Source organism: Oncorhynchus keta, chromosome 14, assembly GCF_023373465.1.
Source record: "Oncorhynchus keta strain PuntledgeMale-10-30-2019 chromosome 14, Oket_V2, whole genome shotgun sequence".
Classification (NCBI taxonomy): Eukaryota; Metazoa; Chordata; class Actinopteri; order Salmoniformes; family Salmonidae; genus Oncorhynchus; species Oncorhynchus keta.
The window spans coordinates 71,433,691-71,448,929 of NC_068434.1; the positions used below are offsets into that span (position 1 = coordinate 71,433,691).

General features: G+C 47.4%; 1 protein-coding gene and 1 long non-coding RNA gene across 2 annotated transcripts in view; both read right to left on the bottom strand.

Moving 5' to 3' along the window:
- gse1b (Gse1 coiled-coil protein b) overlaps positions 1-15,239 on the bottom strand; it is a 476,683-nt gene that overhangs the window by 5,342 nt on the left and 456,102 nt on the right. The window contains exons 8-14 of the mRNA XM_052462428.1: positions 12,728-13,095; positions 12,218-12,548; positions 6,216-6,844; positions 3,789-3,901; positions 3,443-3,710; positions 1,507-1,620; positions 901-1,263 (exon numbers count right to left, since the gene is read on the bottom strand). Coding sequence (XP_052318388.1) covers positions 901-1,263; positions 1,507-1,620; positions 3,443-3,710; positions 3,789-3,901; positions 6,216-6,844; positions 12,218-12,548; positions 12,728-13,095 — 2,186 coding nt within the window. The remainder of the gene's footprint in view (positions 1-900; positions 1,264-1,506; positions 1,621-3,442; positions 3,711-3,788; positions 3,902-6,215; positions 6,845-12,217; positions 12,549-12,727; positions 13,096-15,239) is intronic.
- On the bottom strand, positions 3,990-5,841 carry LOC127907353 (uncharacterized). The gene is made up of 4 exons (XR_008064227.1): positions 5,658-5,841; positions 5,268-5,579; positions 4,956-4,994; positions 3,990-4,332 (listed from the first exon to the last, which is right to left on the bottom strand). It is a non-coding gene; the product is annotated as an uncharacterized LOC127907353 (long non-coding RNA).

The following is a 15,239-nucleotide window of genomic DNA, read 5'->3' on the forward strand; positions in this document are numbered from 1 at the left end:
AGAGAAAGAGAATAGAGAGAGAGAGAGAGAGAGAGAATAGAGAGAGAGAGAATAGAGAGAGAAAGAGAGAGAGAGAGAGAGAGAGAGAGAGAGAGAGAATAGAGAGGGAGAGAATAGAGAGAGAGAGAAAGAGAGAGAAAGAGAGAAAAAGAGAGAGAAAGAGAGAGAAAGAGAGAGGGAGAGAGAGAGGGAGAGAGAGAGGGAGAGAGAGAGGGAGAGAGAGAGGGAGAGAGAGAGAAAGAGAGAGAAAGAGAGAGAAAGAGAGAGAAAGAGAGAGAAAGAGAGAGAAAGAGAGAGAGAGGGAGAGAGAGAATAGAGAGGGAGGGATATTTAAAAAAAAATTAAACTTAAAAATTGTCAAAGACCCCAGCCACCCAAGTCATAGACTGTTCTCTCTGCTACCGCATGGCAAGCGGTACTGGAGTGCCAAGTCGAGGACAAAACGGCTTCTCAACAGTTTTTAACCCCAACCCGTAAGACTGCTGAACAGTTAGACAAATGGCTATTTGCATTTACCCCCCTTTTTTTACGCTACTCTCTGTATATTGTTTATTATCTATGCATAGTCACTTTACCCCTACCTACATGTACATACAGTATTACGTCAATTACCTCGACTAACCTGTACATGTACTCAGTAGCGGTAAACCCTGTATATACCCTCATTATTGATACTTAATTGCGTTACTTTCTTTTTACTTTAGTTTATTTAGTAAATATTTTCTTAACTCTTATTTTTCTTAAAACTGCATTTTTGGTTGAGGGCTTGAAAGTAAGCATTTCACCATAACAAATGCAATTCGATTTGATTTGATCTGTAGATTCACAGTACAAGCTGATCCTAGATCTGTGCCTGAGGATAACTTCTACCTGGAGTATGAACGAGAGCTGCTGTGGTACCTTTGTGCTTCTGCAGGGCCTTCTGTGTGGACTGGAGGACGGACTCGTGGAACTGCTGGGCAAACTCTTCAGCAGTAAAGCTCTCCCAGGGCTTGGTCCGGCCGTTCAGGCTGGGGGGAGCATCTTTAGGCTGCACGGGGGGGCGCAGGCTATTCAGCAGGCTGGATGACGAGCTCCTCTTGGAGGGGGGGCCCTCAGGGAGCCCACGGGTCTTTTCCGAGTAGGGGAGCGGAGGAGGGGGGTCCTTTGGTCTCAGTGTGTCAGAGGAGGAGGGGGGTTTAGGCTGCCCCAGGAGTCCGCCGGGGGAGGAGGGACTGACACTGAATGGCTCATCTGATTCGCTGGAAAGCGCTGAGGCAGGATCTGTCGGGACAGGTGCATGTTACTGTCAATGAATTGAGACGCATTGAGACACATTCCCACCCAGATTCATATAAATATACTGTATCAAGACATCAGCAGGCAATCAGTCATTTGAACCCCAACCCATAACATTACTGCTGTAACATTACTACAGAGATGTCTCTCAAACACCTGGCTGCTAACAGCAGGGAAGGAATGAGGAAAGGTGTGTGTGTGTTTGTGCATGCGCGCGCGTGCGCTTACCTGAGTTCTGTGCTGGGGGGGTCTTACATAGGGGGTGACGGGCATGTCTAATGGTATCCAAGGTTACGCTCTTCTGTTTAATAGCCTGAAGCAACTCTACCACTGTCTCATTATCTGGCAGAGGGAGAGAGAGAAAGAGAGATAGAGATAGATTTAGAGAGAGAGAGAGGGAGAGAGAAGGGAGAGAGAGAGCGAGAGAGAAAGAGAGTTAGAGAGAGAGAAAGAGAGAGAAAGAGAGGGAGAGAGAGAGAGAAGGGAGAGAGAGCGAGAGAGAAAGAGAGATAGAGAGAGAGGGAGAGAGAAGGGAGAGGGAGAGAGAGAGAGAGAGAGAGAGGGAGGGAGAGAGAGAAGGGAGAGAGAGAGCGAGAAAGAGAGAGAGAAGGAGAGGGAGAGAGAGAAAGAGAGATAGATTTAGAGAGAGAGAGAGGGAGAGAGAAGGGAGAGAGAGAGCGAGAGAGAAAGAGAGATAGAGAGAGAGATAGAGAGAGAGAGAGAGAGAGAGAGAGAGAGAGAGAGAGAGAGAGAGAGAGAGAGAGAGAGAGAAAGAGGGAGAGAGAGAGAGAAGGGAGAGAGAGCGAGAGAGAAAGAGAGATAGAGAGAGAGGGAGAGAGAAGGGAGAGGGAGAGAGAAAGAGAGAGAGGGAGGGAGAGAGAGAAGGGAGAGAGAGAAAGAGAAAGACAGAGAGAGAGAGCGAGAAAGAGAGAGAGAGAAAGAGAGAGAAAGAGAGATAGAGAGAGAGCGAGAGAGAAAGAGAGATAGAGAGAGAGAGAGAGCGAGAGAGAAAGAGAGATAGAGAGAGAGGGAGAGAGAGAGAGAAGGGAGAGAGAGAGAGAGAGAGAGCGAGAGAGAAAGAGAGATAGAGAGAGAGGGAGAGAGAAGGGAGAGGGAAAGAGAGAGAGAGAGATAGAGAGAGAGGGAGAGAGAAGGGAGAGGGAAAGAGAGAGAGAGAGAGAGAGAGAGGGGGAGAGAGAGAAGGGAGAGAGAGAAAGACAGAGAGAGAGAGCGAGAAAGAGAGAGAGAGGGAGAAAGAGAGCATTAACATCTCACCCCCATCTCTTTAATCCTTGCACCTCTGCTGTGAGAGTGTGTGTATGTGTATGTGTGTGTGTGTGAGTGCGTGTGTGTGAGTGTGCGTGTGTGTGCGTGTGCGTGTGTGTGTGCGTGTGTGTGCGTGTGTGTGTGTGCGTGTGTGTGAGTGCATGTGAGTGCTTGTGAGTGCGTGTGTGTGAGTGCATGTGAGTGCGTGTGTGTGCGTGTGCATGTGTGTGCGTGTGTGTGTGCGTGTGAGTGCGTGTGTGTGTGTGTGCGTGTGCGTGTGTGCGTGTGGGAGGGAGGCTGCATGCTGCCATCTGCAGGCAGCATGCGGTAAATCCACAGGATTAGCGTGGGATCACCATAAACCTGCCGCTGCCACTCCACGCCTCGCCACAGCAGTGTGTGTGTGTATATTTGTGTGTTTGTTGCTGTTTCTCCTCACAGAAAGTCCAGCTGTCACACTGAAGAGGGAGGCAGAGTAATGTGTAATGCATGCTAGCAGCAGTGTGTTTAATATATAACGTATAATTAAGCAATAAGGCACAAGGGTTGTGGTATATAGCCAATATACCAAGGCCAAGAGCTGTTCTTAGGCACAACGCATCTAAACTGGTTACCAACATAATTAGAACAGTCAAAACAAATGGTCTTACCCATGGTATACGGTTTGATATACAATGGCTTTCAGCCAATCAAGAATCAGGGCTCGAACCACCCAGTTTATAATGTACAATACTGATAGTGAAATGTCAGGTGTCTGTCACACTGTGTACATGTCTCCAGAGCACAGTGGACATGATAACCATGTTCATGACAGCTTTAGGGGGTTAGTTGCTCTGTGCAGTGAGGTTGGATGGTGAGTAGGGGTTAGGGTGTAGTGTTTAGGATGTAGGGTACATACCTCTCCTCTGCTGTACAGAGACGTGGGACAGGCTGAACATGGTGAGGAAGCGTTTCTTGTCTTCCAGTTCGGGGGCTCTGTCCATCTCCTCTGGGGTGAAGTGGGTGCTGAGGGGGGCCGGGGGAGGAGGGGTGCGTTTGGACAGAACAGCCGGGGGCGAGGGGCTGCGCTCCCTCAGCATCCTCCTCCTCTTCCTCCTCTTCTGCTGCACCAGGTGGTCACGTCGTGACACCGTGGTCAGACCAAACACACACAGGAAGTCCACTTTCTACAGGGGGAGAGGAACGTATTATAAAGCCAGGAGATAACAGCGTGTATAGAGTGTGTGTGCAGGATAAAACCGTACCTCTGTGGAGTCGTCCAGTTTGAGAGGGGGCTGCCCTGCTACCCTCCTGAGGTGGGCCCTGACCTCCTCCTCATCACTCTCATCATACGAGTCATCCAGCTCATAGTAGTAACCTGGAATGACCAGAGACAGTTAGTACTGACTTACATACAACTAACAACTACAGTACATACTACCACTACACAACCACAACCTACAACTACAGTACATACTACCATTACACAACCACAACTAACAACTTCAGTACATACTACCATTACACAACCACAACCTACAACTACAGTACATACTACCATTACACAACCACAACCTACAACTTCAGTACATACTACCACTACACAACCACAACCTACAACTTCAGTACATACTACCACTACACAACCACAACCTACAACTTCAGTACATACTACCATTACACAACCACAACCTACAACTACAGTACATACTACCATTACACAACCACAACCTACAACTACAGTACATACTACCATTACACAACCACAACCTACAACTACAGTACATACTACCACTACACAACCACAACCTACAACTACAGTACATACTACCATTACACAACCACAACCTACAACTACAGTACATACTACCACTACACAACCACAACTACAGTACATACTACCACTACACACCCACAACTTACAACTTCAGTACATACTACCATTACACAACCACAACCTACAACTACAGTACATACTACCATTACACAACCACAACTACAACCTACAACTTCAGTACATACTACCATTACACAACCACAACCTACAACTACAGTACATACTACCATTACACAACCACAACCTACAACTTCAGTACATACTACCACTACACAACCACAACCTACAACTACAGTACATACTACCATTACACAACCACAACCAACAACTTCAGTACATACTACCATTACACAACCACAACCTACAACTTCAGTACATACTACCACTACACAACCACAACTAACAACTTCAGTACATACTACCATTACACAACCACAACCTACAACTACAGTACATACTACCATTACAAAACCACAACCTACAACTTCAGTACATACTACCACTACACAAACAGAACATATAACTTCAGTACATACTACCACTACACAACCACAACTTACAACTTCAGTACATACTACCATTACACAACCACAACCTACAACTACAGTACATACTACCATTACAAAACCACAACCTACAACTTCAGTACATACTACCACTACACAAACAGAACTTACAACTTCAGTACATACTACCATTACACAACCACAACCTACAACTACAGTACATACTACCATTACAAAACCACAACCTACAACTACAGTACATACTACCACTACACAACCACAACCTACAACTACAGTACATACTACCACTACACAACCACAACCTACAACTTCAGTACATACTACCACTACACAAACAGAACATATAACTTCAGTACATACTACCACTACACAACCACAACCTACAACTTCAGTACATACTACCATTACACAACCACAACCTACAACTACAGTACATACTACCATTACACAACCACAACCTACAACTACAGTACATACTACCACTACACAACCACAACCTACAACTTCAGTACATACTACCATTACACAACCACAACCTACAACTACAGTACATACTACCACTACACAACCACAACCTACAACTTCAGTACATACTACCATTACACAACCACAACCTACAACTACAGTACATACTACCATTACACAACCACAACCTACAACTACAGTACATACTACCATTACACAACCACAACCTACAACTACAGTACATACTACCATTACACAACCACAACTAACAACTTCAGTACATACTACCATTACACAACCACAACCTACAACTACAGTACATACTACCATTACACAACCACAACCTACAACTACAGTACATACTACCATTACACAACCACAACCTACAACTACAGTACATACTACCATTACACAACCACAACCTACAACTACAGTACATACTACCATTACACAACCACAACCTACAACTACAGTACATACTACCACTACACAAACAGAACCTACAACTTCAGTACATACTACCACTACACAACCACAACCTACAACTTCAGTACATACTACCATTACACAACCACAACCTACAACTTCAGTACATACTACCACTACACAAACAGAACCTACAACTTCAGTACATACTACCACTACACAACCACAACCTACAACTTCAGTACATACTACCATTACACAACCACAACCTACAACTTCAGTACATACTACCACTACACAAACAGAATCTTAACACTTTTTTAGCCTGGAATGCATTTTCAACATAACACAAAAACGAAACATCGAAACAAAATCTACTAAACTCTGAAAACACAAGTGTGAAACAATGGGTTTAGCAGCAGTAGGGTATATCTCACCTTTTTCCCTGGCCTCTCTCCTCCTCCTCTCCTCCAGGTCCAGTTTACTGACAGGCCTACGGTGCTGCTGGAGAAACTCATCATACATTAGGCCAGACTCAGGCCCCATTCCCTGGCCCAGACTGTGTCCCTGGGCCTGGCTTTGTCTCCCCATTCCTGGGGGCCCCTGGAGGCTCTTCAGGGCCCCACTGCTCTTCATCCCTCCCCCCAGCTCTCCGTACTGGCTGGGCAGGGACAGCGAGGCCCTCTGCTGGCTGAAGAAGGTCTGGGTGGATTTCTCCAGCTCTGCCAGGAAGGTGCTGGGCTCAGGCAGCCCCGGGGGGCCTCGGAGTGGGGGGTGGTACTTCTCCAGGCCCCCGTCCCGGTCCCTGCCCCTCCGGAGCCCATCCTCCAGTTTGGGAGGCAAGCGGCTGAGGTCGTAGTGGCCCAAGCCCGGTGGGTCGTGGTGGGTGGTGCGTCGTGAGTCCGAGGCGGTATCGATGAGGGCGGCGGGGTTCCACAGGGTGGTGGGAGGAGGGGGGTGGGGGTGGTCGCGGGACTGGAGGGGTTTGGGGGAGATGAGAGGAGGAGGGGCGCCCAGGTGGGGGTGGATGTCCCGGCCACCCGGCTCGTGGTGATTTGGTATGGACCTGTGAGAGAGAGAGTGAGAGAGTGAGAGAGAGAGAGAGACAGAGACTGTAATGAGCACTGTGTTGTGTCACAATGAGCCATGATACACACACATTCCTCTGTAATTCACACACCTAAACTCCACACATACACCTTCTCCCAGATACACACACACTCCTCTGTAATTCACACACCTATACTCCACAGATACACCTTCTCCCAGATACACACACATTCCTCTGTAATTCACACACCTAAACTCCACACCTACACCTTCTCCCAGATACACACACATTCCTCTGTAATTCACACACCTAAACTCCACACCTACACCTTCTCCCAGATACACACACATTCCTCTGTAATTCACACACCTAAACTCCACACCTACACCTTCTCCCAGATACACACACATTCCTCTGTAATTCACACACCTAAACTCCACAGATACACCTTCTCCCAGATACACACACATTCCTCTGTAATTCACACACCTAAACTCCACACCTACACCTTCTCCCAGATACACACACATTCCTCTGTAATTCACACACCTGAACTCCACAGATACACCTTCTCCCAGATACACACACATTCCTCTGTAATTCACACACCTAAACTCCACAGATACACCTTCTCCCAGATACACACACATTCCTCTGTAATTCACACACCTAAACTCCACACATACACATTCTCCCAGATACACACACATTCCTCTGTAATTCACACACCTAAACTCCACAGATACACACACCTATAGGTAGGCACCTCCCTCCCTCTGTTCTCTCTCTTTTCCTCTCTGTGATGGTCTTATCAGGTCCAGGCAGAGTAGCCCGGAGTATAGTGGAGAGGAAAGGAGAGGAGGATGTGGTCAGAGTACACAGGCCTTTGCTCTACACCTCGACAGCCAGCCTTGGTTGCTTTGATCTACCACTGCCTTTCAACACACACGGTTCACACAGAGGAATACTGACAGACGGACAAACATGACAGGATGAAACAGACACAGATTCAACTGACAGACAGACAGACTCAGGATGAGGGAGAGAAAACAACTATCAGACAGATAACAAAAACAGAGACAGAGATTGGCAGATGGAAGGACTCAGACGGAGGGACAGAACTGTCCAGAACCTCTCAATACCAAACCTGGCACTCTACCTCCTAATCTGACTCTACATGCCTCCAGCGATATGGACTCTCTCTGAGTGTGGGTGTGTGTATCTGCAATCTGCAGCCCCTGGGTTGTAAAGAACCCAGCACACCATATCAAGGTGATTATATAGCAGGATTACAGATAGGAACAGTGTGTCTACCAGACCTGTATTAACCCCACCCATGAAACCTGACCTACCTACTAAAACACATGGCAGGGCCAGCAACGCGCACACACACACACACACACACACACACACACACAGAGAGAGGGAGAACAGGGGGCTTAAGCTGTACATGGTGGAGAAGATTAGCCAAGAATGAGCCTTTTTATATTTTAGCTGCCCCCCTCACTGCCTGAATGATAATGTAAATATCCTCCTGATGAGCCAATAACCATCAGGCATTAGGACCCCAACTAACTGAAACCAATCAAGGACATCACTACCCCAGAAGCCTTAGAGCCTACTGTGTGTGTGTGTGTTGTGTGTGTGTGTGCGTGCGTGAGTGATGGGGCTGTCAGGTGTTAGGAATCGAGAGGATGATTCATGTGACTGCCTTTATCTTCCCCTACATCCTCTTGCCTAACAGACTTGTGAAGGCTGCCATACAGCAGCATGGCACTGCACCGTACGCAGCTAGAAACTGTCCCCATCAGGAAGGCAGTGACACGATCACAGCCAGCACACATCAGAGAGAGAGAGAGAGAGAGAGAGAGAGAGAGAGAGAGAGAGAGAGAGAGAGAGAGAGAGAGAGAGAGAGAGAGAGAGAGAGAGAGAGAGAGAGAGAGAGAGAGAGAGAGAGAGAGAGAGAGAGAGAGAGAGAGAGAGAGAGAGAGAGAGAGAGAGAGAGGGGGAGAGAGAGAGAGAGAGAGAGAGAGAGAGAGAAAGAGAGGGGGAGGAGAGAAAGAGAGAGAGAGAGAGAGAGAGAGAGAGAGAGAGAGAGAGAGAGAGAGAGAGAGAGAGAGAGAGAGAGAGAGAGAGAGAGAGAGAGAGAGAGAGAGAGAGAGAGAGAGAGAGAGAGAGAGAGAGAGGAGAGAGAGAGAGAGAGAGAGAGAGAGAGAGAGAGAGAGAGAGAGAGAGAGAGAGAGAGAGAGAGAGAGAGAGAGAGAGAAAGAGAGAAAGAGAGAAAGAGGGAGAGAAAGAGAGGGGGAGGGAGAGAAAGAGGGAGAGAGAGGGGGAGGGAGAGAAAGAGAGAGAGAGAGAGAGGGGAGGGAGAGAAAGAGAGAGAGAGAGAAAGAGGGAGAGAAAGAGAGAGAGAGAGAGAGAGAGAGCAACTCAGATTCTACCATATCTCACAGCTCCTGCAAACTGCACCAGTGAAGTGAGTAGAAGAACTACATCTGGAGAACTAGAGAGTACAAATCCCTCTCTATTAGAGTGTAGAGGGTATTTGAAAGCAAATGACGGACTCCTCTTTAAATCAGCGTATTCCCCCAAAGCTCAGTTGTCCTGAGTCTGCACAACATTGCCAGGACCTAGGATCAAGGGAGACACTCAAGTGTTTTAGTATTGACACATTGATGAAAATAATCATGGCCTCTAAACCTTCAAGCTGCATACTGGACCCTATCCAACTAAACTACTGAAAGAGCTGCTTCCTGTGCTTGGCCCTCCTATGTTGAACATAATAAACGGCTCTCTATCCACCGGATGTGTACCAAACTCACTAAAAGTGGCAGTAACAAAGACTCTCTTGAAAAAGCCAAACATTGACCCAGAAAATATAAAAAACTATCGGCCTATATCGAATCTCCCATTCCTGTTGAAAATGTTGAAAAAGCTGTTGCGCAGCAACTCAGTGCCTTCCTGAAGACAAACAATGTATACGAAATGCTTCAGTCTGGTTTTAGACCCCATCATAGCACTGAGACTGCACTTGTGAAGGTGGTAAATTACCTTTTAATGGCCCCAGACTGAGCTCTGCATCTGGCCTAGTGCTCCTAGACCTTAGTGCTGCTTTTGATACCATCGATCACCACATTCTTTTGGAGAGATTGGAAACCCAAATTGCTCTACACGGACAAGTTCTGGCGGTCTGGTTTAGATCTTATCTGTCGGAAAGATATCAGTTTGTCTCGGTGGATGGTTTGTCCTCTGACAAACCTCTGACAAATCAACAATTTCGGTGTTCTTCAAGGCTCCATTTTAGGACCACTATTGTTTTCACTATATATTTTACCTCTTAGTGATGTCATTCGGAAACATAATGTTAACTTTCACTGCTATACGGATGACACACAGCTGTACATTTCGATGAAACATGATGAAGCCCCAAAATTGCCCTCCCTGGAAGCCTGTGTTTCAGACATAAGGAAGAGGATGGCGGCAAATGTTCTACTTTTAAACTCGGACAAAACAGAGATGCTTGTTCTAGGTCCCAAGAAACAAAGAGATCATCTGTTGAATCTGACAATTAATCTTGATGGTTGTACAGTTGTCTCAAATAAAACTGAAGGACCATGGCGTTACTCTGGACCCTGATCTCTCTTTTGATGAACATATCAAGACTGTTTCAAGGACAGCTTTTTTCCATCTACGTAACATTGCGAAAATCAGAAACGTTCAGTCTAAAAATGATGCAGAAAAATGTATCCGTGCTTTTGTTACTTCTAGGTTAGACTACTGCAATGCTCTACTTTCCGGCTACCCGGATAAAAGACTAAATAAACTTCAGTTAGTGCTAAATATGGCTGCTAGAATCTTGACTAGAATAAAAATATTTGATCATATTACTCCAGTGCTAGCCTCCATACACTGGCTTTCTGTTAAGGCAAGGGCTGATTTCAAGGTTTTACTGCTAACCTACATAGCATTACATGGGCTTGCTCCTACCTATCTCTCTGATTTGGTCCTGCCGTACATACCTACACGTACGCTACGGTCACAAGACACAGGCCTCCTTACTGTCCCTAGAATTTCTAAGCAAACAGCTGGAGGCAGGGCTTTCTCCGATAGAGCTCCAATTTCTATGGAATGGTCTGCCTATCCAAGTGAGAGACGCAGACTCGGTCTCAACCTTTATAAGTCTTTATTGAAGACTCATCTCTTCAGTAGGTCATATGATTGAGTGTAGTCTGGCCCAGGAGTGTGAAGGTGAACGGAAAGGCATTGGAGCAACGAACCGCCCTTGCTGTCTCCGCCTGGCCGGTCTCCCTCTCTCCACCGGGATTCTCTGCCTCTAACCCTGCCTCTCTGCCTCTAACCCTGCCTCTAACAGGGGCTGAGTCACTGGCGCTTTTCAATGCCGTCCCTAGGAGGGGTGCGTCGCTTGAGTGGATTGAGTCACTGACATGATCTTCCTGTCTGGGTTGCCCCCCCACCCCCCATAGTGGTGTGGGGGCTGTGCTTTGGCAAAGTGGGTGGGGTTATATCCTACCTGTTTGGCCCTGTCTGGGGGTATCATCGGATGGGGCCACAGTGTCTCCCGACCCCCCCTGTCTCAGCCTCCAGTATTTATGCTGCAGTAGTTTATGTGTCAGGGAGTTAGGGTCAGTCTGTTATATCTGGAGTACTTCTCCTGTCTTATCTGGTGTCCTGTGTGAATTTACGTATGCTCTCTCTGTCTCTCTTTTTTTCTCTTTCTTTCTTTCTTTCCTCGGAGGACCTGAGCCCTAGGACCATGCCTCAGGACTACTTGACCTGATGACTCCTTGCTGTCCCCAGTCCACCTGGCTGTGCTGCTGCTCCAGTTTCAACTGTTTTGCCTGCGGCTATGGAACATTGACCTGTTCACTGGACGTGCTACCTTGTCCCAGACCTTCTGTTTTGGACTCTCTCTCTGCCGCACATGCTGTCTCTAACTCTGAATGATCGGCTATGAAATCCAACTGACATTTACTCCTGAGGTGCTGACCTGTTGCACCCTCAACAACCACTGTGATTATTATTATTTGACGCTGCTGGTCATCTATGAACATTTGAACATCTTGGCCATGTTCTGTTATAATCTCCACCCGGCACAGCCAGAAGAGGACTGGCCACCCCTCATATCCTGGTTCGTCTGTAGGTTTCTTCCTAGGTCCTGGCCTTTCTAGGGAGTTTTTCCTAGCCACAGTGCTTCTACACCTGCATTGCTTGCTGTTTGGGGTTTTAGGCTGGGTTTCTGTACAGCACTTTGTGACATCAGCTGTTGTAACAAGGGCTTCATAAATACATTTGATTGATTGATTTGTATGTATATGTATGTGCATGTATATGTATGTGTATGTGTGTGTGTGTGTGTGTGTGTCTAACCTGTGTGTGTCGGAGCGTAGCTCTCCTCCCTCCCCAGGTCGTCCCAAGTCCAGGTGTTGCTCTAAGACCTGCTGTCTGAACTCTGACACCTGGTACTGACGATCCTCCTTCTCCTGGCGAAGCATCCGTTGCCGCGCCAACCAGCGCTCTTCCTCATTGGTCCGCTGGAGCATCATGGCGGCGGTGAGACCCGCCCCCACACCGCCGGGCCCCAGGTAGAGGCCATGGGCAGAGACCAGGCCGGGAACGCCGTGATGTGATTGGCCCAGGGAGGAGTGGAGGCCTGGTGGCATTGGCTTAGGAGCTTGGAGGGTGGGCTCTTTGGTTTTGTCTGAGAAGAGGGGGAAAATGTGTTTTTATCCTGATTATTGAAGACCTATATAAGTGTGATGTGAACTGTTTTTATTGAGGTGACACGGGTCATGGACATATTTTCAGTGGTACAATATAAAGTTAGGCAGGACTGTGCTTGAGAGGTTTGAAGGATGGTGGGCTGGTGTTGTGTCGTACCTGACCGGTTGGGGGTGAGTCTCTCAGGCTTGGTTCTGTCCTCCTGTCCTCTCATGGCATGGAGCTCAGCCAGGTAGTGACTCTCCATCGCCTTGGACTGTAGCTCCTTCTCTCTCATCACTCTCTCCTTCTGCCTCTCCTTCTGCCTCTCCATCTCCCTCTCTCTCTCTCGCTCCTTCTCTCTCTCCCGCTCCCTCTCCCGCTCACGCTCACGCTCCCGCTCCAGCTCCTTCTCTCTTTCTCGCTCCCTCTCTCTTTCTCTCTCCCGCTCCTTCTCTCGCTCCGCCTCACGCTCCCTCTCTTTCTCGCGCTCTCGTTCACGCTCGCGCTCCCTCTCTCGCTGTCGGAGCTCATCTTCCATCTGGAGCCTGTAGAAGAGAGACATTAGGGAAGAGAGAAGGAAAGAGACATTAGGGAATAGAGAAGGAAAGAGACAAGGGAAGAGAGAAGGAAAGAGACAAGGGAAGAGAGAAGGAAAGAGACATAAGGGAAGAGAGACATTAGGGAAGAGAGAAGGAGAGAGACATAAGGGAAGAGAGAAGGAGAGAGAGACATAAGGGAAGAGAGAAGGAGAGAGAGACATAAGGGAAGAGAGAAGGAGAGAGAGACATTAGGGAATAGAGAAGGAAAGAGACAAGAGAAGAGAGAAGGAAAGAGACATAAGGGAAGAGAGACATTAGGAAGAGAGAAGGAGAGAGAGACATAAGGGAAGAGAGAAGGGAAGAGAGAAGGAGAGAGAGACATACGGGAAGAGAGAAGGAGAGAGAGACATACGGGAAGAGAGAAGGAGAGAGAGACATAAGGGAAGAGAGAAGGAGAGAGAGACATACGGGAAGAGAGAAGGAGAGAGAGACATACGGGAAGAGAGAAGGAGAGAGAGACATACGGGAAGAGAGAAGGAGAGAGAGACATACGGGAAGAGAGAAGGAGAGAGAGACATACGGGAAGAGAGAAGGAGAGAGAGACATACGGGAAGAGAGAAGGAGAGAGAGACATAGGGAAGAGAGAAGGAGAGAGAGACATACGGGAAGAGAGAAGGAGAGAGAGACATAAGGGAAGAGAGAAGGAGAGAGAGACATACGGGAAGAGAGAAGGAGAGAGAGACATAAGGGAAGAGAGAAGGAGAGAGAGACATAAGGGAAGAGAGAAGGAGAGAGAGACATAAGGGAAGAGAGAAGGAGAGAGAGACATAAGGGAAGAGAGAAGGAGAGAGAGACATAAGGGAAGAGAGAAGGAGAGAGAGACATAAGGGAAGAGAGAAGGAGAGAGAGACATAAGGGAAGAGAGAAGGAGAGAGAGACATAAGGGAAGAGAGAAGGAGAGAGAGACATAAGGGAAGAGAGAAGGAGAGAGAGACATAAGGGAAGAGAGAAGGAGAGAGAGACATAAGGGAAGAGAGAAGGAGAGAGAGACATAAGGGAAGAGAGAAGGAGAGAGAGACATAAGGGAAGAGAGAAGGAGAGAGAGACATAAGGGAAGAGAGAAGGAGAGAGAGACATAAGGGAAGAGAGAAGGAGAGAGAGACATAAGGGAAGAGAGAAGGAGAGAGAGACATAAGGGAAGAGAGAAGGAGAGAGAGACATAAGGGAAGAGAGAAGGAGAGAGAGACATAAGGGAAGAGAGAAGGAGAGAGAGACATAAGGGAAGAGAGAAGGAGAGAGAGACATAAGGGAAGAGAGAAGGAGAGAGAGACATAAGGGAAGAGAGAAGGAGAGAGAGACATAAGGGAAGAGAGAAGGAGAGAGAGACATAAGGGAAGAGAGAAGGAGAGAGAGACATAAGGGAAGAGAGAAGGAGAGAGAGACATAAGGGAAGAGAGAAGGAGAGAGAGACATAAGGGAAGAGAGAAGGAGAGAGAGACATAAGGGAAGAGAGAAGGAGAGAGAGACATAAGGGAAGAGAGAAGGAGAGAGAGACATAAGGGAAGAGAGAAGGAGAGAGAGACATAAGGGAAGAGAGAAGGAGAGAGAGACATAAGGGAAGAGAGAAGGAGAGAGAGACATAAGGGAAGAGAGAAGGAGAGAGAGACATAAGGGAAGAGAGAAGGAGAGAGAGACATAAGGGAAGAGAGAAGGAGAGAGAGACATAAGGGAAGAGAGAAGGAGAGAGAGACATAAGGGAAGAGAGAAGGAGAGAGAGACATAAGGGAAGAGAGAAGGAGAGAGAGACATAAGGGAAGAGAGAAGGAGAGAGAGACATAAGGGAAGAGAGAAGGAGAGAGAGACATAAGGGAAGAGAGAAGGAGAGAGAGACATAAGGGAAGAGAGAAGGAGAGAGAGACATAAGGGAAGAGAGAAGGAGAGAGAGACATAAGGGAAGAGAGAAGGAGAGAGAGACATAAGGGAAGAGAGAAGGAGAGAGAGACATAAGGGAAGAGAGAAGGAGAGAGAGACATAAGGGAAGAGAGAAGGAGAGAGAGACATAAGGGAAGAGAGAAGGAGAGAGAGACATAAGGGAAGAGAGAAGGAGAGAGAGACATAAGGGAAGAGAGAAGGAGAGAGAGACATAAGGG